The sequence below is a fragment of the Sarcophilus harrisii genome, chromosome 6, assembly GCF_902635505.1.
Source record: "Sarcophilus harrisii chromosome 6, mSarHar1.11, whole genome shotgun sequence".
NCBI lineage: Eukaryota > Metazoa > Chordata > Mammalia > Dasyuromorphia > Dasyuridae > Sarcophilus > Sarcophilus harrisii.
This window is the reverse complement of record NC_045431.1, coordinates 164,105,613-164,133,558: the sequence shown is the minus strand read 5'-3', so window position 1 is coordinate 164,133,558 and position 27,946 is coordinate 164,105,613. Positions and strand designations below refer to the sequence as shown.

General features: G+C 37.1%; 1 protein-coding gene across 1 annotated transcript; it reads right to left on the bottom strand.

The window, feature by feature from the left end:
- Positions 1 to 299: 299 nt before the first annotated feature.
- On the bottom strand, positions 300 to 27,670 carry PGRMC2 (progesterone receptor membrane component 2). Its single transcript, XM_031943762.1, has 3 exons — positions 27,184 to 27,670; positions 3,199 to 3,354; positions 300 to 1,629 (listed from the first exon to the last, which is right to left on the bottom strand). The coding sequence occupies exons 1-3, from the start codon at positions 27,653 to 27,655 to the stop codon at positions 1,532 to 1,534; spliced, it is 726 nt and encodes a 241-aa protein (XP_031799622.1). The 5' UTR covers positions 27,656 to 27,670; the 3' UTR covers positions 300 to 1,531.
- Positions 27,671 to 27,946: the final 276 nt, after the last annotated feature.

Genomic DNA, 27,946 nt, shown 5'->3' with positions numbered 1-27,946 from the left:
CTTTTTATTACATTTTCAATTTTTGCTGCCCGGAATGCTTTCACTCTTGTGTATTAACCATGACATCATCAAAGCATAGAAATAGGTAGGTATATTTTAATAATCCATTTCTTACCTGGATCATCTCGGATTTTTCTTGAGAATTCATGAAGTTCCAGTAGATGTGGTACCATCAGCTAATAATGCCAACTTTCCATGACTAAGATTTTTCCTTATTCTCATAGCAGATATCACAAAACCTGGCCAACAAAAGCCTAATTCAGACTTATACTTTGTATATAAAGTCCAACTCAAACTTATTTTGGTTTATTGTACATGCTTTATTAAAATGACATTTGTATTTACAACATCTGCAGAAGCAGCCCCTTCTGAGGCCCTCTCCATGCATGCGCACGTGCGCGCACACACACACACATATACACACACGCACACTTGCACTCTCACTGAGACAGACATACCTGCAGACATCCAGCCACACAACCCCCCTGCACACTCACATCATCAGGAGACGCAAGGGTTGGCCTCCCATGGTTAGGCAGCTGCTTGGGGGATAGGGAGGTTCCTTTTTGTTTTTTTGTTTTTTTTTTTAAAAAGAGATCATGGATGGTGTATTTGGCCATTGCAATGCTAATTAATTAAGTTCATGTACATTAACAGATATGGCAGTAACACTGAATATCCCTTTATACATTCTATGCACACAGAATGACATCAAGGTTTCCAGTCAACACAACATTCTCAACTTCTGTCTCAACGCTGCTTGTAGTGACTTCTGACATCACAAATGGGGTCCTCCTTATAACAATCCAAGTCTACCTAAATGAAATAAGGCACAATTCATATTGATTTGAAGAAAGGGGTAAAGACTGGCTTCGGGATTCTTGATGCTGGGAAATTAGTTTTGACATAAATCCACCTAGGAAAGGGATAACCTTGATCTCCCCTTTCTAATCTGCCAGGGTTTCTTAGGACTGAAGTGTTGTTCTCTTTTATTTGTTTATTTATTTATTTATTTTTGCCAGAGCTAGTAACACCTCTATGACAAAAGTTTGGAAATTCACATTTTAATGTTTCAGTAGGCCAACTACTCAAACGGATGGATGTACACAAAAGTTTTCCCTCAAGGCTGAAACAAAAATACAGCACATAAAAAAACATATCCATGCTGTTTTTCAGAGAGACCGGCACACTTCCAGAGTAGCAAATGCTACTGGGTGTCTGTGATTCACCAAAGAGGAACAGCTGTGTGATTTTGTTACACCTTCTAGAATCCCTGCCCCCTTCTCTTCAGTGACGCAGCCACACTGGATGCCACAGACGATTCCAACAAATGTTTGGCAGCACAAATGATGTCTAGCAGTCAAAGCTCCATAGCAAGACTACACATTTTCTTGTACAAAATCTGTTGAATGTTTTGTTTTGTTTTTTCTCGCAGCAGATGAACCAAACCCAAAGATGCAGGACATTCTGTGAAAGGGAATTAAAAGAGGTTGCAGTTCTGAAGGCCCCTGACTTTGGTTGTTTACAAAGTTCAATCCTGTTTATTATGATCCTTGGTATCTTCTTCATCTGTATATTCTGATGGTTCCTCCCCTGGTTTTAGGAGTCTGCCAACATAATCATATTTTTCTGGAAGAGATATGAAAAGACCATCATCAGCAGCCTAAGCCATCAGTTTGTTTTCAATGTCACTACAGAAGAAGGAAGTTATATGTCCCCTCCAGAGTAAGTAACTAACTTCCTTATCATTCACTGAGGTTGCTAATTATTTAAATGAACAACTTGCTACTCAAAACAAAATGTGAACGCTGATAAAGGCTTGGCAAGCTCCTTTTAGGAGGCAGCTTTATATTTTACTGAGTAGGAACATCTCATAATTCTTTAATTAATGCCTCTAATCTAGAAGAACTATTTAAATCATGTGAAAGATAAAGCTTTGGGTGACTCCATGGCTCATTGGAGGAGGCAGTCCGTCTCTCTCATGTGTGCCTCCACACAACTGAGCTACTTTATGGCTTTAGAAACTATCATTCCTCCTCACTACTAAGGTACTCTGAATTAACAGGTTTTGCTTTATATATACATTAGAGTATAATGGTTGGATATAAGACAGGGGGAGACTGTCTAAAGCAGTTAAGAAGCCTAACCAATAAGCTGTTCCAAAAGCCGTACCTACCCAATACATGCTAGAGAGCATATTTTTTTTTAATGAATTTCAATTATGATTAAATTATGTCAATATTTGTAATCAAGCAATTTAAATAACAAAGCAATTTCTTGGTTTTTAGATAAGGAAGTATATAACCAGATTCTTTCATATTCCCTGTATGATACCACTTCCATTTAGAAATCAGTTTAATACCTTTGAATACCCTAAATGGCAAAAATATTTTATCTGACTTCCTTACAAAATATTAAAAATAATATATAGAATCAGAATCATACTGAAAGAAAAAACACCTATGGTTTTTTTAAAAGTAAAATTTCCTAATGGAGAATTATTAAGAATAAGTATCTTGAGCTGGAAACTTGAGTGGATGTCCATCAATTGGAGAATGGTTGGGTAAATTGTGGTATATGAATGTTATGGAATATTATTGTTCTGTAAGAAATGACCAGCAAGATGAATACAGAGAAGCATGGAGAGAATTACATGAACTGATGCTAAGTGAAATGAGCAGAACCAAGAGATCATTATATACGTCAACAACGATACTGTATGAAGATATAATCTGATGGAAGTGGATTTCTTTAACAAAGAGACCTAATTCAGTTTCAATTGATCAATGATGGACAGAAGCAGCTACACCCAAAGAAAAAAACACTAGGAAACGAATGTAAACTGTTTGCATTTTTGTTTTTCTTCCCAGGTTATTTCTACCTTCTGAATCCAATTCTCCCTGTGCAACAAGAAAACTGTTTGGATCTGCACACATACATTGTATCTAGGATATACTAGGACATATTCAACATATATAGGACTGCTTGCCATCTAGGGGAGGGGGTGGAGGGTGGGAGGGAAAACTCGGAACAGAAGTGAGTGCAAGGGATAATGTTGTAAAAAAAAAATAATAATAAAACAACAACAACAACAACAACAACAACAACAAAAAAAACCACACACACAAAAAAAGAATAAGTATCTTGGGTATATATCCTGCATTCTTCTATGTTCTCATGCCCACCCACCACCAGTACCTTTAAACTGCATTTCCCATTCTCTAACACTTTCCATCTGTACAGCATTCAAGTCGGAGAGATCATCGTATTCATCTTTGAGTGCCTCTTTATCTAGGCAGAATGTTGCTAGTCCTCTGGAGGCATCTCTACCAGCAAATATTCCATATGGTCCCACTGAAAAGGAAAAAAAAAGATTTTTTTAAAAGTTTGTTTTATTAGGTTGATCTATATTTTAAAAGATTTAGCAAGAAAAGACACCAATATATATGACTTATGCTTTGCTGTATAGCCTTTACTTCCAAAAGCCTCTAATGGAGAAATATGAAATAATACTGTTTACTAATTGTTCTTGTTAAAGTCAGTAGGTTCAGAATAGTAAAATGACTGTCATTGAGCGATATAAAATCTTCTTGTAGGCCATATACTGATAAGTTTGTTTCATGACAGAAATTCCAGATTTGCTTGTCCATTTCCACAATATTTCATTGCACAATTACTAGCAATAAAAAAGGTGCTATCTTAAATAAAATACAGACAAGAACCTATTGTTTTTCCTCATCCAGAGCCAAACTCTCAATCTATTCTGCTTCTTGACTACTCAGTTTATTTCACATTCATACCATTCTCTTTAGGCACCATTTCCTTATATCCAAATCAGTTTTCAAAATTTGTTCCAGTAATCGTAAATTTGAAAAGGGACCTGATCATCTTATCTAACCCCTCTCTCCATTTATCTTTAACAAGTGGTCATCATATTACTGTTCTGTAAGAAATGACCAGCAGGATGATTTCAGAAAGGCCTGGAGAGACTTACACGAACTGATGCTGAAATGAGCAGGATCAGGAGATCATTATATACTTTAACAACAATACTATATGATGACCAGTTCTGATGGACCTGGCCATCCTCAGCAACGAGATCAACCAAATCATTTCCAATGGAGCAGTAATGAACTGAACCAGCTACGCCCAGAGAAAGAACTCTGGGAGATGACTAAAAACCATTACATTGAATTCCCAATCCCTATATATTTATGCCACCTGCATTTTTGATTTCCTTCACAAGCTAATTGTACAATATTTCAGAGTCTGATTCTTTTTGTACAGCAAAATAACGGTTTGGTCATGTATACTTATTGTGTATCTAATTTATATTTTAATGTATTTTAACACCTACTGGTCATCCTGCCATCTGGGGGAGGGAATGGGGGGTAAGAGGTGAAAAATTGGAACAAGAGGTTTGGCAATTGTTAATGCTGTAAAGTTACCCATGCATATAACCTGTAAATAAAAGGCTATTAAATAAAAATTAAAACAAAACAAAACAAAAAACAAGTGATCATCAAACTTCTTTCTGGAATGCTCCTGAGGGTTAGGGTTCACTGTTTCAGGAAGAAATCATATTCCTTTTTTAGACTAATATGTAGGTTATTAGAAAAAAAAAAAATTCTCACAAATAAGCTGAAGTTGGCCTCTTGGTAATTTTTGTCCTATTGATTCTAGTTCTTTTTCTCTTGTAACACACACACACACACACACACACACACACACACACACACACACACAATCACCTCCCCCTTTCCATATGACATGGTTTCAAATACTGAAAAATTCCAAGCTAAGTGCTCTTCTGATGATTAAATATTCCAAATTCCTTCAAACAATTCTGACATGACAGTTTTCAGTTTTTTCTTCATCTGAGTTGCTATCTTCTGGACTTATTTATCAACAATCTATCTAAAATATGATGAGCAGAATAGTCTGATCAACCCCAAATAAAGTGGCACTATCATTTTTGTTTTAGATTTATATTAAACATTTTAGCAGTCACATGATAGCACTAACCCCTAAGTATTAGGAAGTTGCCATATGTTAGTCACATCTCCCATGGTTTAACATGATTTTGACATGGTTAAATTTATTTAACCAACTGCTAAATTTTCAGTCATCACTATTCTTTTGGAATCTTGATTTGCTATTTATAATATCAAGAAAGCTTTGAATATTTTGTACATTGATGCACTAAACCCAAGCTATCTAAAGTTCCATATGTTCATCTGGTCTATAACATGATTTGACATGGATAGGAATGTACTTACTTAACAAAGCTCAAAATGGTCAGTCTATCACTATTTTTTGAATTCTTAGACTTTCTTCCTTATATATCAAGCTTTGAATATTCTATGTAATGTGAGCCTAATTAACAGACTAGCATCTATTGTCTACCATATATTTGTCTATAAATATCAGGAATTAGGACATATTCTTTAGAAAAGCAATGGATACTCCACTTTGATCTAAACTCTCATTATGGTCTTAGCTCTAGATCTAATAGACTAGTATTATATTACTGTATTTTTGGTCTTTTATCAATGGAGGAAACTTCTTCTAAGACACCATATACACATTAGATCAAGACTCTATTAATGTTTGTATAGACTTTAACGATTGTAGATTAATGCAACAATATTATTGCTCTTTAGCACGATAACTCTCCTAATAAGGTACACTAGATCGAAAATCTGCATTTAATGTTGAATAGTTCTAGGTTTACATTGGTAGCTATTAACTCACATATTTCTGCACTAGCACCATACCTCCCATAGGGTGGCACTAGAATCTTTTAATGTGAAAGTCTCTGAATATTGGTCTGTTTTAATTGCTCGCAACCTCTGCCAGGTGGATCTTCAGTAAGCTTGAATTGGGCTTACTCTCAAACTCTGTCGTTGGCCTCCAATCTACCCACCCTCTTCCTCTCCTTCTCTTGCTGGGACTTTCTTCTCACACCTTTCTGCTGGAATCTTTCACATATCTCCATCTTCTTTATCTCCTTCCCTGATTCTTCTTAGCCAAAACTCGCATCTGGGAACTCTCCTAGGATTCTGCACCCTTTTCATGTTCTGCCTGTATTCACATCTTTTCTCAAATTAGATGGCAAACCCCCTTGATGGAAGTAAACTATCATATTTTAAAAATAAATACTTTAAATTCTACCACAAGCAAATAAACTTACTTTGTAACTACATTTAAGCACGAGTTTTAATAAATATAAAACAATTCATTTTTAGTTCCCTGGAATCTTTTTTGTTTATTCCTATTCAATGGTTGTAATTAGTATGTACTCTGTTCCTTACTTTTTCTTTCTTCAAAAAGGTCTTTCCATATTTCTTTGTATTACTCATATGTGGATATCATTTGCATTTGAAGTACTTTATTATGTTGATGTGCTGGAATTTATTCAACCATTCACATACAATTAGGAATTTAGGTCACTTTTAGTTTTTTTGCAATGACAAAAGAAAAAAGGTTGAAAAATCACATATATAAAAACAACCCTAAGGTTATACTTTACACCCACTCAATTGAAAAAAGCACTGAAATGATGAATTTTGCAACCAATTTGGAAAATAATTTGTAACTATAATTAAAAAGCTAATAAATACACATCCTTTGATCAAGAAATGTCATTGTCACAGACCTCAAAGCAGCTGGTGAGTCAGCTTTGAAGCCTTGGCCCCACACCTACTAAACTGTATGACCCTGGGGAAGTCACTTAGCCTCCCTTCACCGTAATCCATTAGAGAAGAAAATGACAAATCACTCTAGTGTTTCTGCCAAAGAAAACCCCATAAGGGTAATAAAGAATCAGATATGATAGGACGTGAATAATACCCTAAAGAGGTTTAAAAAAGAGAGGTTGAGGTGTGGGGAATGAGGACCACACATCTAATTTTTTGTTGTAACAGAGAACTGGAAAGAGCCTAGGTACCCATCATTTGGGAAAGGGATCACCAAAATGTGGTATGTGGATATATAAAAAGACTATTATTGGGCTGTAATAAACTATAAATAATTTAGAAAAAAGCAGCTGCACTTGTATGAACTGAGTGGACTAGACTAACACAGAACATAATAATTAATGGTGAACATGTTATATCAATTTAAGTTTGCAAAACACAGTATAAATATATTTGATCTTCACAACAGCCTCGGGAGTTTGTTGCTGTTAATATTCCCATTTAACAGATGGTGTGATCATATCAGATGATAGTGGTTCAGTGGACTTGCCCAGGGTTACCCAGCTGGTAAATGTCTTGAGGCAGGATTTAAATTAATGCTTTCCTTACTTTAGGCCTGAAGCTCTGTGTATTTGGTTTGGATGCCAAAGGATGTGTTTATTTTTCTAATATTTGTTGTACACACTACCAGACCATTTTTCAAAAACACTAGTCGTTTGCACCTGTTAGCAATGGGAAAAATTTTTTCTACACTAAAACAAACTCCTTTCACCAAACATTTAAGGATTTTTAGGTGTGCTGGTATTCTGAAAACCAAACAGAAAATCAGCCATCTTGGTCCTCAAGGTGCTTATAATCAATACCCCTGCTAGAATTTGTTGGTATTATTACTATTATTAGCATAATAATACTATACATGTAAGAATGCTGCCTCAAAAATTTTAATTTTCATATGATTGTGAGTTTAAGCATTAAAAGTGATAAACATTTTCTTTTTGGAAATTATCTGTGCATATACTAGGAAATAGGTGATATTATAACTCTTTACACAGTTTATTATAAAACACAGATGTCAAGATTTTATATCAGTTATAATTTTCTCAGTCCAAATATTTTTTCAGTCATTTTTATTGAAGCCTGTTTTTTAATAAAATTAGGCACTCACCCAACTTATCTATAACTTTCTTTGTACACTGCTAGTCAATTTTCCCCAAGTACATTTATCTGAGAAATCGTGAAGCTTTCTCTAACTGTGCTTGTATCAAATTCAAGTCTTTTTATATCTATCTGGTTGGACAACCAGCATTTCAATGCTATTTCACCACCTATTCCTTCTGCCTAATATGAAATTACTTTAATCCCTGGCTCAGGACATATAATGAAGTCTGTGAGATCATATGTATGTTCATCAGCTTCATGGTGTTCTGTAGGGCTCTATGAGGATTACTGAATGGGAAGTACAAAAAAATTAGAAGAATGCTGAATTTGGAAATTTGGGCTTGGCTCTTACCACCTGGGTGAGAAACCACATCTCCCCTCCTGAGGGTCTCCTCATTTTTAAAAATGAGGAAGTCAAACTAAATTCCTATGTTATCTTCCAGCTTTAGATCTCAACTTATGAATCTAAAAAGCCTTTATATTTATTCCTCTGGCTGACAAGTGTTGAGAACACACCAGATATGCTTGTTTGTTAAAGCAGAAGATTGCTTACTTAAAAGATTCTCTCCCAAGGTCTCTTACATGCATAAAAGATTCCTCAAAAGACTAAACAACAGAGATAACTTTTGTCTGCTTTATATAAATCAAGGATGACATACAAAAGGGAGATGGATGCTCACAAAACACTTGTCTATTACTATCATGGAAAATGTCTATACCCGATTCCAAAAGAAAGGAAATTGCAACAGATGATTTCTTCAGATGCTTTTTAAATATCTTTACTCTGTAGATTCAATCTATATATAAACATTCAAATAATCAATCATTCCAATTATTCAGTCTTCCTTTATTTCAATCAATATGCAGTTATCCTTTCCATATCATGACTTTGCCCACAGTGATTTTGCTATATCACAGACTGGCACAAGAAATTAAATTGGAGTCTTTTGGAGCTTTGTAGAAGCCAGATGACCCATATTAAGTTTAGAAACTGCATATCATAAAAGATATATAGTATGTTACAATACCCCAATTTTACAACAAAATACTATAAACATCCCATTAAAAAAAAAAAAAAAGCTCTGACAGTTCTAACATTCACTATTTGTTAAGAACTTGAGCAATTCACTTCTCACCTTGCTAAATTTCAATTTTTTCTTTTTTAAAATGGGAAAAAGAATGCATACAATTCTTATACATAACAGGGATGCAAATAAAACTTTAAAATTATATACAAGATCAATAGTAGTATATTATATTTTACTAGCTAATAATTTAGTGCTTTGCATTCAATTATGAAGGCAATTCCACTATAATTTCCTTAAAGAATATCATCACAGAAATGTATAGTGGAAAAAGAAGATGAACTGGCCACATGGGTAAATGCAAGAGATAAACTTCTGGCCAGCCAGTGTGCTGTACTGGCAGCATTCTCATTGCCAGGAAAGTCCCTGGCAGATTGGGTAGATCTACTGCCACAAACTGTAGAGAGAAGCACAGACAAGGGTGAATCTGCATTATTAAAGAGAAAATTCATGTAAATGTATTCATAGTTCTCTGTGAATATCTGAGTATCTTTTCCAAGTTTTAAAATCAAAGCTATTTTCCTCATAAAAGAGTAATGAAAAAAATAATAATATGAACAATCTGTGTAATCTACAAAAAGTGTGACTTATGAATTTATTTTTTAAAAAAACTCAAGATAAAACCTAGGGATCTCCTTCAGGAGGTGATAAGTAGATTCTTTCAATTTGTATTTTATCCTCTTGTTCTAGAATATCAAGACAGTTTTTCTTTATAATTTCTAAAACCATGTATCCAGGATCTTGTTTGGACTATAGCTTTTAGTTAATCCAATAATTTTTAAATTATTGGATTATTATATTATAATGTAATATAATAATATATATTATTAAATTAAATCTCTTCTGGATTTAATTTCCATTGTTTTATTTTTTCATTTTTTGGTCTTGTTTTATTGTTTCTTGATTTCTCATAAAGTCATTAGCTTCCATTTACTCAATTCTAATTTAAGGAATATTTTCTTCAATGAATATTTGTATTTCCTGTTCCATTTGGCCAAATCTACATAAAAAATTTTTTTGTCAAGGCAAGTGGGGTTAAATGACTTGCCCAGGGTCTTGCAGCTAGTGAGACTGTATTTTAATTTACTTAAGTCCTCCTGACTCCAGGGCTGGGTGCCCCATCCACTGGGCTACCTAGCTGCTCCCAAATCTACTTTTTAAGGAGTTTTTTTTCTTTGGTGAATCTTTGTGCCTCTTTTTTCACTTGGCCAATTCTGCTTTTTAAAGCATTCTTCTCATTGGCTTTTCGTACCTCCTTTACGATTTACCATTTGTTCTACTCTATTTTTTAAGGTGCTATTTTCTTCATATTTGTGTTTCTTCTTCGAAGTTTGCTCCAGTCTCACCCAGGTAAGACAGACCTTTTTCTTGCTGATTTTTAAAGTTGACTTTGGCCATAAAATTATTTCATCCTGTACTTGTATGAGTTCTACTGCTCTAGAATTTGTTTTATGGCGTTATTTAAAGGTGTTCAGAGGGTTCTGGAGTAGAGTTCAGGCAAGTCATTTTTATCTTGACTCTACCTCCTGGAGTATGCTTTTTTCTTCTTATGTCTTTCTATTCTAGTTAGTACCCAGCAGATATTAAGTTCTTGATAAATGTTCACTGATTGATATCACTTTATGATTCACTCACTACTTATTTCCAGAAAAACATTAATTTTATCATTGTAGGTACCAAAACACCAAAATGGATCACAAACCGCCCCGCCCCTTCCCTCCCCCCATTCCTTGTTAAGTGGTCATCTTTGGTTATCAAAATAGTATTTAACTGCTGTGAAACTGATTGGTCTTCAAATTTGGATTTTTGTTTGTTTGGGGGGAGGTGGTGGCAGGAATCAATAGTATTTTATTTTTCCATATATCTATGCAAGTATAGTTTTCAACAATCACTTTTACAAAACCTTGTGTTCCAAATTTTTCTTCCTCTTTCCAAGACAACAAGCAGTCTGATATAGGTTAAACACGTGCAATTCAGTCTCCATAGTTCTCTTCCTGGATACAAAAGAGTCCTTTATATTCTGAGTCTATTGGCAATTGCCTTGAACCTCAATATTGAAAAGAGCCAAGTTCACCACAGTTGATCATCACATAATCTTATTGTTACTGTGTACAATGTTCTCTTGGGTTCTGTTCATTTCACTCAGCATCAGTTCATATTAGTTTTTGCAAGCTTTTCTGGTCTTCATATTTGTGAAGGCCATAAATCTAAGCCTTTCTTTCCAAGTTTGTTAGGACCTGCCAAAACTTTTATGTCTTACTGATAGCAAAGCCATCAAAAATTCTCCACAACAAGTAAGTCATCAGAGTAGATGTGTTACTGTCTATAAAGTGTGGGATTATGAATATTTGTCAGTGTCATTTCCCCCTATGTCCAAATCAGTTGGTTCTCTGAAAGGGTAGCAATAGCAACTAATCAGAGTGGGACCATTCCTCCGGGCAGGTGAGGTAACAGAATTTGAAGAAGTGCCTTACAAGCCACTGAAATTCAGCTTACAGGAATGACTAGTTGGATGGATAAAATCTATTTAAGAAATTATTTATAAAAAGCAGTTTAATATAAAGAGGTAAGGAAAAGACTAGAGATCCTAAAGGGTTCATTTTCCTTCTATTAAATCAGTCAGATTTTGATTATTTGTGGTATTGGGGGAAAAAAGCTATGGTAGATTACTACTTAAATTACTTTAATTAAATTACTAGTTAAATGGTTAAAGGGAGGTAAAAGTGATTTGGGGGGGGGCATTAACAATCCAATGGGATAGATTTTAAATATCTTAAGGATTCTGAACATTAATACTTGAAAAGGATTTTTGTTAATACAACCACAACCAGCTATCTAAAAAAGTTCATGTTAATTTACTATCTAAAATAATAAAATGTTAATATCTAAAAGCTCATTTGCTAACAGAAAAAAAATCATGTATTTCCCCACCTCAAAAAAAATCTTCCAAGGAGCTCATGATTCTAAACTTTTTTTTTTTTTCAGAGACAATTGGGGTTAAGTGACTTGCCCAGGGACACATAGCTAGGAAGTGTTAAGTGTCTGAGACCACATTTGAACTCAGGTCCTCCTGACTTCAGGGCTGGTGCTCTATCTACTACTGTGCCACCTAGCTGCCCTCTAAACTTTAATCTTAAATCTGTACTTAATCCACAAAAGCTATCTCAAAAATTAATCCCAAATGAACTCCCAAAAGGGTTCATTAAGTATAAAATAATGCAATTACTAAATCTAAATTATTAGAATTTATGCCAATAGATATTTAAATTAAGTTACCGAATATAAAATACATATAAATTTAAAGAGCTGCTAGCCTCCCTAAGGGGATCTCTTCATAAAAATTAACAATCACTACCAGCAGAATTAATACACTATATCACTTTAGGCTTTGTGAAGATTTTTAACAGTATCATCTCAATAACCCTGAAATTAGGTACTATTATTATCACCTCCAGATAAGGAAACCGGGAAAAGTTGAGCCTAAGTGGCTTGCTCAGGGTCATAGAGCTAGAAATGTCTGAGAATTTGAACTGAAGTCTTCCTGATTTCAGGCCCAGTGTTTTATGCACTGAACCATCATGTTTCCACTAACGGTTTAGTTCCTCGATTTTTCTTGGCTATCTATTCCTGTATATGTTTTTACAACAACACTAAATCCTGAGTCATTAAAAAATGAATTATATGAATTCTTGTTTTTAAGGAGAGTGCCTTTCTATTCTCTGTGTGATTCAGCTGATACTTTCATTGCACTCATATCATTTAGCAAAGTCAATCATGTGGTGGAACAATCATCTGAGCATTTATAAGCAAGAATTATAGCAGAGCCCTCTTCTGTTCTCACCTGTTTCAAAGAAATCTTTATACTCTGAAGTGAGGGGGACAAGGCGAACACTTTCTTAATGATTACTTGAGAAACTCAGATCTTCTTGTCCCCAGAATTGTTTACAAGTTCTTGGGCTCATCAGCCCATAAATCAAATGAACAGGTATGAGCACAACATTTTAATTATGACATATTTTCAACCTAACGTGATAGAATAAGAAAAAAAAAAAAAAAGAGGGGGGAGGGCATAATATCTCTAGACACTTTCTAATTTGTCTTCCAAAGCAAAAGGGGTATGTGCTTATTATTAATTAATATCTGTATCATTAAAAGATTTCAATTAGTGTTTCAAAAGTATTATTAAAAAAATTTTTAAACAGCAAAACATTCAAAAGTAAAAATGAATTATGGTCTAACAAAGATATTATTAAATTAAGATTCTAGTTTGCCTGATTGGTTTTAATAACTTTTTTTTTTTTGGTTGAGGCAATTGGAATTAAGTGATTTGCCCAGAGTCACACAGCTAAGAAATATTAAATGCCTGAGGCCAGATTTGAACTCAGGTCCTCCTGACTCCAGGGCTGGTGCTCTAACCACTGTATCACCTAGCTGCCCTTTTTAGTGAGTTATTAGCCTCTGAAATAAAAGCTATATAGCACAAGCTAAAGTAATCTCAAGTGGTCTCTAATCTTTTTGGATCATGCATCTGTAACAAAGAAAATCTTTTTTGGGAACAAACCCTAATATATGCATTCATAAATTATTCAATATGCTAGTTATATTAACATATTATGTGTACATTAGAAAATATACAAGACAAACTTTAAAAGGCTCACATAAAGGTGAAATAAATAGTATGTTTTTAAAAAGGGAAGGTTTTTTTTTTTTTTTAGTGAGAGCAATGTGACTGAATGGTGTTTTTTAAAATCTTGTTTTAACAGTTTATAATTCAGTTACTTCAAAGGCCTGTTTCTAAAGCTGTTTATTTAAGCACTCTGATTTCACGGCTGTTTACAGCTGAAAAGACACTTCCCAAGGAAAGGATCCAAAGATTTCAATGGAATAAATGTACCACTGGCCATATACTTTTTGACCAATCAGGGAAAGGTTTTTGGCGAAATTCAGCTTATAAATATCCCTCTTATTCATGTCAGTCATCCTTGCAAACTAATTAAATGTGTTGCATTTTTTTTTAAACAAATGGGTTCAAAATTTAGACTTTAGAAGATTTTTTTAAAACTGGGGATGTTTTCGAGCTATTAAAATGTTAATTTAGGAGAAAAGTGATATATATGTATATGATTTTTGTCGATAAAAGTTTATGTATTTTTCAATGTCTTATTAATTCTGATGGCTTCATGGTAGCATTAACTAATATTTTTCAAGATACCATATAATTTAGGACAAGATTCATTGTTAAAAACCAGCGACCACAAGATCTAGCTTTCCAATAATTTTCTTGCTAATTATTTTAGTTGACTCCTCACTAAGTACCCTGAGATACATTCATCCACTTTGTTGCTGAACCTCATTAGTATTTCTCTTTCAGGAGAGCCAAGTTTGTCTATTCTGGTCACTTTGAGGTAATGAGAATTATGTCATACTGTTAGCTAATATAATTTCCTTCCTACTTCCCAGAAGAACTTTAAAAAATCCAATAAAAACTCCACAGCTCCTTAATCATCAGCTATTAATTATATCTGTATTATTCTAAGTTCTAAAGGGATGGTTCCCAAAGACATCCACATCGAAATCTCACTGGCACATCCAAGATCCAACTTACCCTTGCTGTCTATACTCCATCTGGGAGTAGGTGGAAGCAGGTTTTGCCAGCCAGAAAGGCTTTCCTCCAGCCCAGCTAGGTTAGGTCAGGTCAGGTCAGGTCATGACCAGTGTTAACTCTCTATTTTATCGCCTCTTGCCCAGACACTGTCTTCTCCCCATACTGCTCCCCCAATACTAGCTCAAGTAAGACTCCCAGGGACAACTCCTTTTTCCAATGATGGAAGGCAGATCTCTTGCTAGTACCACTCAAATGAGCAAGGAATCACTACCCACAGCCCTTATGAAAAGATGGAAGATAGATCATGGGGTCTAGATACCTGTTCTGCCACTGCAACTGCAGAGGATCTACCTGCTACTATCTCCTCCAGATCCTGGGGACATGGACACCTTCCTGCATCCTTAGATGTCTGAGCCTTTCCATTCACTCTTTAATTAACAAATAAGGACAGAGACAAAACAACTTTGCTAAAGTCATAGTGCTGGTTAATGACACAGTTGGGGTAAATATAGATTCTACGGCTCCTCACTTCTGATACTCACTTTCCCCATGAGAAAAAATTCCCATGCAGTACAATTCTTAATTGAAATTGGAAAGTAGAAGGTACTTTAGAAATCACTTCATTTAACAGAAGAGAAGATAACACCTAGAGAAGTAACTTGCCAGTAAGGGATGGAAATGCTAGCTGAATCTAGGAGGTTGTTCCAAAGGCAGATTTATATGGTATCTCATTTGAAGGGCATAAAGACGGGAAGGAGAGGATGGCTATTGTCTCTGACAGCTGTTGAATTAAATTGAACTTGTGTAAACAGTTAAACTTCAAGACTAAAACCAAAACAAAAGTATGTTTTTCCTCCTGAAGAGAAATGGTTCAATGGTAAACACATCTGCTTCCCCACCCAACTTTTCAGCCCATCTTCTTTAAAAATTGCAGCATATGTGAAAGATTGAGCTCTCTAAAGTTTCTGTGGCAATTTATTTCTTCATTTCACCAAAAAGTTATGCAAGACCGTAACATGCTTTTGGATGTGGGATCAATCAGTCAGTTTGAGTGTGTCTAAATCTATTCTAATAAAAGGAGCTTCTTCTAGTATTAGAAATATGGAACTATGAAAAAGAGAGACCATCTCAGAAACCAATAATTTAACAGATTTGTTCATGTTTTACTAGCTATATCTGACTTTCAATAATGTTGAATATGTAAAGATTCACCCAACCAACAATAATGTTATAATGCAATATTAGATCTGGAAATGAGGCAATGTTCACTAATTACACATTCCTAGTTCATTAAAATAAATTCAGGAATTAGCAATCATCATTTGGAATCTAAAGAGCAGGGATAAGGCAAAACAAAACAAAACAAAAAAACTAAATCCAGATCCACAAATTCAAGTGAAAATTCCAACAGGGGAAAAATAGTGTGACTCATAAAACAGAGCCTTTAAAAACCAATCTAATTCTATAATAAGGATGCCATTTTTAAACATCTTGTTAATCATATATCAGAGATATGACCAAATATATCTAAGATTGACTTAATTTAATTCTAATTCAAATAACTAGCATTCTTGCCCATCCACACAAGTCACTGTCAAGATTTTTTAAGTATAGGAGTAAGTTTAGAATTAGTCACTGCATTCAAAGTTGTTCTTCTATTCTTGTCAATAAAACTAAGGATGAGATACCTAAGAAAGATCAACAAGAACTCTTAAGTATCTTATTAGGGATAATTTAATGAATTAAAAATCAATCCCAAGTAAGGGTACATAATTCCAGTACAGCGTGGCTGTGACTCAGTGCAGTATCAGGTGAAGAGGACTGGATCTGGTTATCAGAGGAGGTGAGGCTCGCTCAAACTCAAAAGCTGGCTGGCTCTTGTGTTGTTAGTCCTAAGTCACTTAACCTCTTGGCCTTAGATTTCTTCATCTGTAAACTAAGGGGGTTGGCCTACAAGACCTTTGAGCCCCTTTCTAGTTGTCAATCTTTGATCCTGTGAATGTGCCCCAGGGATCCAAAGGTCAGAACACCCTAAGGATTCATGTCTCCCTTACCCTAATGAAGAGCTGTACTCCTAAATCCCACATTAGGCAGCTATTGGTTATGTCACTCTGGACAAATCACTAACTTTCCGCATCCTGATTTTTGTGAGATGGTGATGAGAACACTATCAACCTCCAAGATAATGAGGATCACAAGAAATGAAGGTAACTTTCTACTATTACTTATCTCCATTAATGCACATTGCAATCTTCTGAAGACTAGTGTATTTTATGAGCAGTAACTTTTTCAAGTGTGTAAATTTTCTCCCTGGATGCTATTTAATCACCGATTATTTTGAGGGGAGAAAAGGACAGAATGAAATGGGACATGAGGGAGAAAAAAACGACCTTAAAACTTTAAAAAAAAAAAAAAAAGAAGAAAAATAATTATGACCATAATGTAAGTTGAGGGGGAAAAATATCCTTAGCAAAAATAAACACAAAGAATTCTACCACCTAAGTGACAGAGTTTTGATATTGTAACTAGATTAGGTAGCAAACAAATACAGACTCTTTAATGCAGTACCCAAACATAACAAGAAAAGAATCCTTAATGGGCAGATCTTATGGTTAGCTCACACTCCCTGTTACCAAGCGGCAGGAAGAGCTGCAGGCTAGGTTGATACAGGAACAGTAAGAGAACTCTGTTGCAGGAACAAGTAAAGAAAGGTGTCGACAAGTTATCCACACGGCCACATGTGTGGCTGGTAGGCTAGGCCTACCAGGCATGCAAAGCAGCGATTGCTGGAGAATTCAAGTATGACTAGCATGTCCCATAATTGGGAGACTCATTCAGCAACCATTGAGGAGACATATCCACTGGCCTTAGCAAGTATGGCTCTCAGGACTCTTTGAAGAAGCAGAGTGCTTGCCACCAGAGACCCTGGTCCAGCCTCAGAAATGGATGGAGTCTGAACTGAAGATAAAGGATTAATCTGGGCCTTGCTAAAGATTAGTGGGCTTGTCTGACCTGTAGCTGCAAACGCCTATGTTATGTTGCGAGTTTCTTAAAAGCAAGGACTGATTTCTTTTTTCCAATGTTTAACATGATCTTTAATAAAAGCATCTCTTAATAAATTCAATGCTTAGCATGACCCTTATATTTCATTTGTAAATTCATTCAGAATCAAGAATCCTTTAATCCAGACTTGCTGTCATTGTAAAAAAAAACAAATCAACAAAACATTTCCATCTCAGTTTTTTGATCTACAAAACATAACACCTATAACTTTGTTCACATGATATCATACTATATTAATATGAATTATTAGTATAACAGAATAGTGTTAAATGGTAAATTTCATTAAATATTTCTTGAATTAAATACTAGTCAGTTCTAGGATTTTAAAATCAATGGTACTCATGAATGTTACTCTAAAGGCTATAAATAAAATGACTTGCCAAGAGAGTTAGATATATCCTCTGGAATCTCATATCATATATGATATAGTATATAAATTAGAACTCTAATCTGTTTTAGTTTTATTATTATATGAGACAATTACACAGATTTCCAAGCACAGTTTCATCACACTGCTTTCCTCTAAAATACCTTTCCTTAGGTCACAAAAAAGGAGAGCATGAGATTGGGGAAAGGACAGGGGAAGAGTCAGGGTTCAGGGGATATTCTGCAATTCACATGTGCACAGGGCTAATAGGGGCCAGGGAGAAATGGGTTCAGAAAGTAAAGTGAAAAGTTCCTACAGTCAAAAGCAAACTACACTAATCATTTAGAGCAGAATATTTAATAAGTGCATGAAAAAAAGCACTTAAGTTTTTCTATAGATGGATTTCTTCTCCCTTTAGTTGTCAGGGGAGGACTCATGAAGGCCATGGTAAGCCTTCATAAAGAATAGGAAGCATTTTGTTGCCTTCTAAGCAAGTGAACCGTCAATACAAAATTGCAAAAGCAACACAAAAAAGCAAATAGGTCTGGAATAAAGTCATATCTAGAGAGACTAAGGATCTGAGTTAGAGAACTATCTAAGAATATAGAAAAAGAAGAGAGGGAAAGAGTCAATGAGACCCAGAGGAAGATAGTTTTAAGAAGGAATAGTTAATGTCATTGACTGCCACACAGAAATTAAGAAAAATGAAATCTGAAAACTTCAATGAATTTAGCAATCTTTAAGTCACTGGTGATTTTTGAGCAGTTTCGGAGGAATGGTATGAATTACAGGGGTGCCTGGGAAGATTAAATCCATAAGGAACTTGATCAGATTGGAGTTAGAACCCAAAATTATGGGCCACAATAATGCTTTACACTACAAAACGTATTTGTAATTTAAATCATCCTTCTAGTGAACAATCATTTAAATTAGTAGTTATCCTTTCTATATAGCGGGGTTTAGGGGCATGGTCTGTGATCTGGAAAATTCCCAGAATTTTTTGGCCCTCTCTTTGAGAAAAAGTCTGAATTATTATGGTTTAAAAGATAAAATATGCTGATATATTACACAACACATGTATTTTATGCAATTCTGAGTTTCTAGACTTGTTCTGTGTTGTCTACTGGAATTCTTATGCTGTCTGTGGCTTCTGCAAAGCTCCCCAAAAATTTTCATTTAGTTTCTTATGCTAACCTATGATATATTGTAATCTAAACAGTGCAAGTCATGGTGTTGAGGGGACAACTATGATTCACATAAACAAGAAAAATATTTTGCTCCTAAAAAAGGATATACTGGAGAAAATATACTTTTTACTACCAGGTTTAAAGAAATAACTAGTTACATAAAATCAATCAAAAAACTGTAATAATACCATAAGGGTTGAAATTGCCCAGATTAAAGCAGCCTGGTTTAGGGGTCAGAATGCTGGATTTAAACTTGCTTGGGATGATGGAATAAGCACCAAAGTTGTGCTTCATCCCCATTTGATCTGAACTGATAATACTTGATACTATGGAACAGGAACTTGGGAAGAGCAACTCATTCAGATGACAGGCAACTTTTTCAAGTAATTCTACATATGATCATGTGAGAAGAAACCCACTTGAATTTGCTCTTCTTCATCCCTCTTGGCCTTGGTCCTATGGGCATATGAAGGAATAATCCATAAGATAAAGTAATCTAAGTTAACCAAGAAAAATCTAGGCTAAATATTGAAAAAGACTTCCAAGGCTTGAGATCCTGGCATAAGATGGTGCACTACATAAGAGAGCTAGGCCTGGAATCAAGAAGACAACCCGAGTTCAAATTGAGACACAGATACTAACTAGCTGTGTGACCCTGGGCAAGTCACTTAGCCCTTTTGCCTTAGTTGTCTCATCTGTATAATGGAGATAATAGCACCTAATTCCCAGAGTTTATTGTGAGAATCAAAATAACTGCAAAGCACATGGTACAATACAGGACACATGTTAGCTATTATTATATATTTCTGCTATTTTGAATAAAAAGAATACTAAAAATAGTAAGACAATCTTGAATGATTATGAAATCATAATTGCCAAGTTATATAGTATTTTACTCTTTAAAACACTTCATATAACTTCATTTGATCTTCACAGCAGCTTCCCAAAGTAGGCAACTTGTCTGGGTGAGAACTTGGACTATGGCTGGTTCAGGATCCTGTTGGAGATTGGCAAGTGGAAAAGCCCAGACTCAATCATGTTTCCTGATGTGAAGCTTCTTGGGAGCCAAGACCTGATCCTTCTCTGTATTTGTATCCCCAGTGCTTGAGGAACTAACTGGCTTTCAAGTGCCATCTGATGACTGAAGTTCTATATTCTTAAATTCATTTAGGTCTATAAGTCATGGAAATCTTTGAGGTAGAGCCATCTAGCCCAGCCCATATATGTAAACAGTATCAGTAATGAGCATTTATAGAGAGCTTTAAAGGTTTGCAAAAATTCAACAACTAGCCCTACTAGCTTTGCTTGAAGCCCTTCCATTTAAGGGGAACCCATAACTTTATGAAGCAATCAATAAACATTTATTAACTGCCTACTAAGTTTCCAGGCATTGTGCTACATACTTCACTGGGAGAAGCCCCAAAGGTTTTCAGTCTGCCTTACACCAAGCCTAACTTTGTAATCCAGATGAACTGGGACAGGCCATTCCATGAACTCAGTGTTTACTCCATCACCCACCTCCACCTGTAAGGTACTAGACTATATTTTGAATCCACTGCTTAATTAAGTGGGCTTTTCAGAAGCCCTACCAGTTTTCTAGATCCATCCTGGTACCTCTTTTTTACTTGATTTCTCAAGTTGTTTGTTGGTACTTCTTGCTCTCCCACTTCAATAGTCCTTGAACTACACTTTTTGTGAACCTCTTTTAGCTGCCTGAAGGGCAAGTACTACTTTTCAGTACACTCAATAAAGGTGCTCAGTGAATTGAGGTCTAGATTTTAGTTTTGGCTCTGCCACTAACCCATGTACATCCCTAGATAAGTCAACTTGGTCTTCTGGAGGCCTCAGCTTCCTCATCTGTCAAATGAGGGTTGACCAGATTATTTCTGAGGCTCTTCCAAGTCTAGTATTTCTATGCCTGTTTAATTAGCAGCCTTACGAATTTATTCTCAATGGAACCTCAGGACCTCCCAAATCTTTCTACAGCATTCACAACAAGAAGCTTGGTTAGCCCAGGCCTCCAGACCTTCCTTGCCCATGTTGGCACTTTATATTAAGGCTTGTCTCTAGTTCCTGCCTCTGAAGGCCTCCCCAAGGCAAGGAATTTCTTGGGCAGGCTCCTCAGACACCCTCTGGATGACAGTGTCATTCCTAAAAGGTATCAGTACTAATAACTGCCCTCTCTACTTGTGATCTGACCCAACCAAGTACAATAGGACTATCACCTCCTTACTTCCCTAATCTGAAACATTGTTCCTCCCTAAATAACAGCCTCGGAACAGTCTGGCCTTTGGGCTATCACATTACATGGTATTCCATGCTTCTATGAACAGAAGGGAGGGCAGTACCTTTCACATTTATCACTGCTGTTCTTAACATTATCAAGAACCAAATCTTAATTGTTTCATCATTTTTAAGAGAAGGCAATTTGGCTTTCAATGTATGACTGTATTCTTTTCAGTTCATTTCTATCTGGTCAATCTAGGGCTACAATCCCTACACAGAATTACTTCTCTTTAAATTCTTGCAGATACTGAATATAGCAGTAGAAAACCAATTCTATTACAATATTTTAGCTGAGCCATAGTCCATAATTCCTTTGTGCCCAGCAGGGGGTCAAAATGTCAAATTAAATTGCTTTACATTACCTACAATACAAGCAGCATTTGGAAATGTTAACTCTCCTTTCCATAGTTATTTTAATCAACCTAAGTGAGGAGGCTGTGTGTCAGAAGAGAAGGAAGATCAAAATCTCTTGAGTCAGGCAGTAACAGGTGATAGGAAGGGCCTTGTGCACCAATCCTGATCCTAACACTGCTATCCTTATGACTTGGGCAGATCCCCTCATCTGTAGGAGCCTGTTTGGACTACAAGATCTCTAAGGTACTTAAATCTATGATTCTATGAATTGCCTTCGCTCCTACTTACTCTTATTAAAACAATCAACAATCTAGTTTTATTTTTGTATTAACTTTGATAGTGTGGTAAGACTGAAAGATCACTGGACACACAGAAGCCCTGGATTCAAATTTTAGCATTGCTATTACCAAACAATGAACAAGTCATTTAACTTCTTAGGACCTGTTTCTTCATCTGCAAAATGGGACAAGGGGTCTCTTCTGGCATGAAATTTATGATCTTATGATTATATCTATCACCAAGTTTAGATATAAGAAAACTTAATGAAGCCAACAAAACTCTAGAAGCAACTTTCTGGGCATTAGAATGAGCATAATTTTATTTTTAAAATCCCAGTGAACATAAAGTGCTTATGAGGCCAATAAACACTAGTTGAGCAACTAAATTCTTAGGTGATATGTATGAAGGGCTAACCTTATAATTTATTATGGGAAAAATGGTTTACAGACTTACTAAATGATATATACCCTCAGGCAACTTCTTCACAATGGTTTCTACTACTGGGTTTAACTTTAGTTACTGAAGAATGCTTCTACCTGAAAGTATGAGCATTCTAGAAGGGATAAGGGGCTGCATTCAACTTTGGCTTTAGAAAATTCTTCCTTTTCTGACAATTAAAATGCATTTTTTCAGTTCGCTTAAAAGTTAAATCCCCCATTACTGGAATTCTCCAAACAGTAGCTGGATGACCACTTTTGTCAAAGATTCATTAAAGGCTGGACCACAGTACTTCTGCAATTCCTTCTAACAATGATTTTTTTCTCATTTTTTTTTAGCATGACATATTTCATGTTTTAAGTTAATTATAATTTAATGATTACTTTCCCGTTTTATTCACCAATCCATATATTGTAGCAATTATTCTAAAGTGAAATATTGAAGAAAAAAACTTAGGAATAGAAATATTAATTTTTTAAATTATGCAACTGTTCTAGTCAAGCCATTTGCTTAATGGGCACTTAAAAACATAAGCATTAGAATAATAAGATTTAGAAATCATCTCATCTGATCTGGTAAATTTAGTTGAGAAAACTGAAGACCAGAGAGATAAAAGAATTTCTCCACCTACAAACAATTCCAGCATGTATAATAACTCCCCTTATAATAGATGAATATATTTGCTCAGTTTATAGAGAATTAGAATGGAAGGTCATTGAAGGAACTTTTCCTTTTGTCTTTCTACCATCAAGACCCAGCACATTCCTGTGAAGACCGAGTTAGCACCCTGGATGCTGTGAATCAGCCCGAGTCAGGATAAGCAAAAGTCCTTGGTCTTTATGGGTAGAAGTGAACAGGATGGATGAAGGATCTCCAGGACCTCCTTCTCTTCATTTACCGCCAAAGTGACTCTGGTTTGTCTTACTCTACCCCCTAATCCTTCCCACAATTCTCTGTATACACCAAAAAATTGAACCAGCACAGAATAGTGGGAAGGGCCATTTTCCAAGCATATGCTATTGTGCAATGGGTAATTAGCCTTAAGTGCTCGGTTGTCTTCAGTGCATCAACTCAAGAGTTTCAGCCTTTTACACATCCTTTGTACAAAATGTGTAATTAATGTATGTTTGCCGAATTGAAATAATACATTTATAAAGCAAATTCATTTTTACCAGAACAAATCTCAACTGAAAATCAGATCTTGATTAAAATAATTTCTCCCACTATTAGGACGTCAAGTTTCATAAAATGTCAAAATCATCACTTCTGCCATTCTTAATCTTAATAAAGGCTGAAATTAGCTGAACCTAATAGTTTAAAGTAAACTGAAACAAAAGACAATTGACACTTCTGCTTGTATCTAACAGCTACTATACATCTTCAAATGTCTGTATTGCTATTTCTCTAAAGAATCTGAATTTTATATTAGGCTAAGTCAACAACTTCAGAAAGCACAATAACCTGGAGGCCTGCCAGTGGGCCTTTTTACAAGTTTCTCTCAGATAAGCAGAGAAGCCAAGAACAGCTTGCGGCATGTGAAGGAACTAGAAGTAACTATTGTCTCTTGTTTTCCTGGTTCCTTGTACTGATCATACATGTTTCTCCCATATGGCAATGAGGATCTTGTATCTGCATTATCCAATCCCAGATTTAGAGATCAGTAGCTAGGGGGTTGGCTCCTATCCGTTTTGGTTTGTCTAGGGATGATTCAGACAGGTTTTAAATTCACTAAACAAATCCATAGGGTAACAAAGGTAACTAAGTATATGGAAAGTTTTAAAAGAGTTCCAGGTTCCCAGGCTTAAAAGCCCTGAGGTAGCAAAACCCTTTCACTTTTTACAAAAGCAAACTGAGGCCCAAAGTTGGTGGACATGTCAAGTCATGTGGGTAATAAATGGCAGAATTCAAATTTGAATCCAGTGTATGAATCTGAAGTTCCTTCTCCTATATATTAATACTCCTATACATTAATACTAATCAAATGACTTAGTTTTATAAATTGGGCACTCTTGTTATTAGTGTAGAAAACTCCTACAAGGCATCTTGATGAAGTGAGCTACTCATCTTCCCTTCCAAGAAGGCACAAAAAAAGTTAAAACAGTCCAATTTTGGGTTTGGCTGGAAAGTTTCCCAATTTCTGTGATCTTTAGAGTCAGCTTCCCAGATAAGATTAATACTTGTTAGCAAATTATTTAAATGAAAACTGACTTTACCTGGAAATTACTTAAAGTAAAACACTAAATACTACGAATTTTCCTAGCAATAGTAAGCAGTAGAGCAGTTAGCCCTAAGTCCTTATTCTGTGGCACAGACTGTTATCCTGGCAAACCTCAAAGGGTTCCAGGCAAGGCTCGAATCGCTAAATGCCAATTTCCAGTGGTAGACTGAAGATGACCCTTCTAAATCAATGATATCACAGATCCTTTAAAATACCAAGTGGCACAGCTAGAAAATTTTGCCCTCTGCTTTTCCCTGCTAAATTTAAAATAAATAAATAAATAAAGACTTTCTTATCCTGTACTAATCAAAAATAAAGGAAACCCCAAGCCCAGGCAATTATGTGGGCAGCATTTCTCATATTCATCTATAAATATCTCTTGCTGAATTAACAGAAAGCAGGATTAGGCAAGGAAGGAGCAGGAAAGTTTATGACACTTCTGGGTTGGTGTCTTAATAGCCCCTTCTGTATGGCTTCAGTCTTTAGGTGTAAGTGGATTTCTGTGACTTTGATTTTAAAAAATGTGTGTGCATTTAAATGTATGATCACATATATCACAGTACTTTAACTGCAGTGAGCTGCCAAACAAAATGTCTGTGTCCCTCTCTTTTGTAGCTATTTTAAGACACTGTAACAGCTATCCATAGTGTGACTTCTGTTCTCTCCTATAAGAACTTGGATTGAGCTCTTGCTTTACAATTCAGATAAATTTAGTATTAATAGTAGCTAGGTAAGCTTGGTGCTCAAATTGGAAATGTATATAAATAAAAAAATTTAAACATATCTCACACTATAAACAATTCACTTCATACTCATGTGGTAGTCATAATACTTTTAAAAATGTAAGCACTCTAAAAGCTGCATTGCTTAATCAAGTGAATTGTATTGGTTAAAAATTGTAAAAAGTTTGTGAATTCTCTAGTCAACACAAATTTTATGATAATGTTTTTCTATAAAGTTTTTATTTTATTTAATTAGGCTCTTCAAATCCTGAACCTTCGTTCCATTCTCCAGTTATCTCCAGTACAGGGCAGCAAGGTTTTACAAGCATTAACCAGAAGAGCTGACATAAGCAGGTAAACGTACTAATATTTATGTAACCAGCAATAAATACTTTGCAAGTTATCAAAAAAGACCCGGTCTCATTTGGTTGGACTAAAGGAGTTTAAAGTTCTAAGTAATTTAGCCTTCAGAGACAGAAGGTATTAACAAAAGTCGGGAGTTCCATTGAAATCAGCCCTCAGGAGCTTAGAGTTCTTGAGTCTGCAGTTAGAGCACAAAGGCATTTCACCACAAGTACACATAAATCATGCCATGAAACTAACCGTCACTTCACTCTCCCACACCTGGGAAATAGCTCATCACTCAAACTTCCAGACACTAGAGTTCTTTTGCTGTAAGATGAAACTCACTAAAATATTTATTTTAATCTTTCAAGTCCTCTAAGAGGCATCTTTAAGCAGCAACCTTGACATGCAGAATTATCACTTCTTCGCTCTTCCACATCTGTAAGGCCAGCTGCCAAAAACAAAGTTCTCAAAAAATTTGTAGCCTGCACACCAGGTGTTTATGCCATAAGCACATATCTCACACCAATTTTTATTCCTCCTTGGCTCTTAATTAAGATTGCATCTGGAGACTTGTCTCCCTAATCTCTAAAGATAATGGATGACATTTCTATAGCGCTTCAAGGTTTACAAAGGACTTTACATGTTAACTTGATGAAAAGTGCTGGTTAAAAAAACAAAACAAAACCAAAAACCCATTCCCTCCAAAAGAGAACAACAAGCTGGCCAAATGCCCCACTCCCTTCCTCCAACAGGCAGGGAAAATATCAATTCCCGGTATCTGCCTGAATTCTGGCCTATCTGGCAACAATCCGTGATTAAAAAGTAGCTTAAAGAGACCAGGGGAAGGGAGATGTTGCTGAGCGCCTAGACCAAGAGCCGCCCCACTCGGGAGGGCTGCACCAGCTCCTAAACTCGACAGGATGGAAGGGAAGGGAAGAGGGATAAGAGAAGGGATGCCAGGAGGAAGGGGAAGGGACGCACGGAAGGAAGGGGGAAAGGTGAAAAAGGGGGAGAGGAAAGGGGATTAAGAGGGAAATTAGAAGGCTAAGAGAGGGAGGGCACGGAGGGAGGGAGAGAGAACAGACACGAGGAGGGCAAGGCTGGGGCGCGGGGCGGAGGGAGAATAGGCAGACGGGATCCAGGAGTGCAGGGAGGCCCCCTGGAAACCGCGGATGGCAAAGGCTCATATTCAGGCGCCCGCGAGCCCGGAGGACAAAGGGCGGCCCAGGCTTTGCGTGGGCCCCAGAGGCCGGGCCTCGGACGCTGGGCTCGCAGGCCAGGCCGGCGAGGGTGGGGAGGCCCGCTAACCCCCGCACTGCCCATCTTCCCGCCCGTTTCCCCTTCCACCACCCCGCCCGCGCGCCCCCGCCCTCACCGGGCCCGTAGAACTTGCTGCCTTTGGTCACGTCGAACACTTTGCCGTTGACGGCGAGCAGGATGCGCGGCGTGCGCGTGCCGTCGTACTGGCGCAGCTGCTCCAGGGTGAAGTCGCGCTTCTTCATGCGCGGCAGCGAGGCGGCTGGGCTGTCCTGACTAGCCCCGGCGCCCGCGCCCAGCCCGCGCCGGACCCAGCGCACCCACAGCCGGTAGGCCCCGAGCAGCACGAGCAGCACGAGCAGCACGTTCAGCAGCATCTCGCCGCCGCTGCTGCCGTCGCTGCTGCCGCCGCCCGCGGGCCACAGCGTCCAGCCACCGCCGCTGCCGCCGCCGCCCTCCTCCGCGCCGCCCGCCGGCGCCTCGCCGCCGGCCTCGCCGCCGCCGCCGCCCCCGCCGCCGCTGCCGCTGCTACTACTATCACTGCCGCCGCCCAGGGTGCCGAGCTTCAAGTCCCCATCGCCTGCCGCCATCACTGTCCGCCCGCCCCGCCCTCTGACCCGCCCCCGACCCCGCCCCTCAGGGGGTCTCTCGACCAATGGCAATGTGCTGGGGGCGGGACCGTGGCCGGGTCACGATAGCACGGGAGGGGGCGGGGCGGAGACGTTGGGCCGGCCCGCCCACCTCGAGCCCGCTCCTCCTCCGCGGCGCTCGCGCACGCCACGCTGCCCCACCCACATCGTCCCACACTTCCCTCCTCTCCTTCCTTTCTCCTTGGGGTAGGGAGGAGGGGGGGGTGTGCAAGCTCTAGGTGCGTAGCGCCA

Excerpts from the sequence above, each read along its gene's own strand:
- PGRMC2 (XM_031943762.1), bottom strand. The coding sequence starts at position 27,655 with ATGGCGGCAGGCGATGGGGACTTGAAGCTCGGCACCCTGGGCGGCGGC. Across the intron at positions 3,355-27,183 it reads CAGCAAGTTCTACGGGCCCG|TGGGACCATATGGAATATTT; the intron begins GTGAGGGCGGGG and ends TTTCCTTTTCAG. Across the intron at positions 1,630-3,198 it reads ATGGGAAATGCAGTTTAAAG|AAAAATATGATTATGTTGGC; the intron begins GTACTGGTGGTG and ends TATCTCTTCCAG.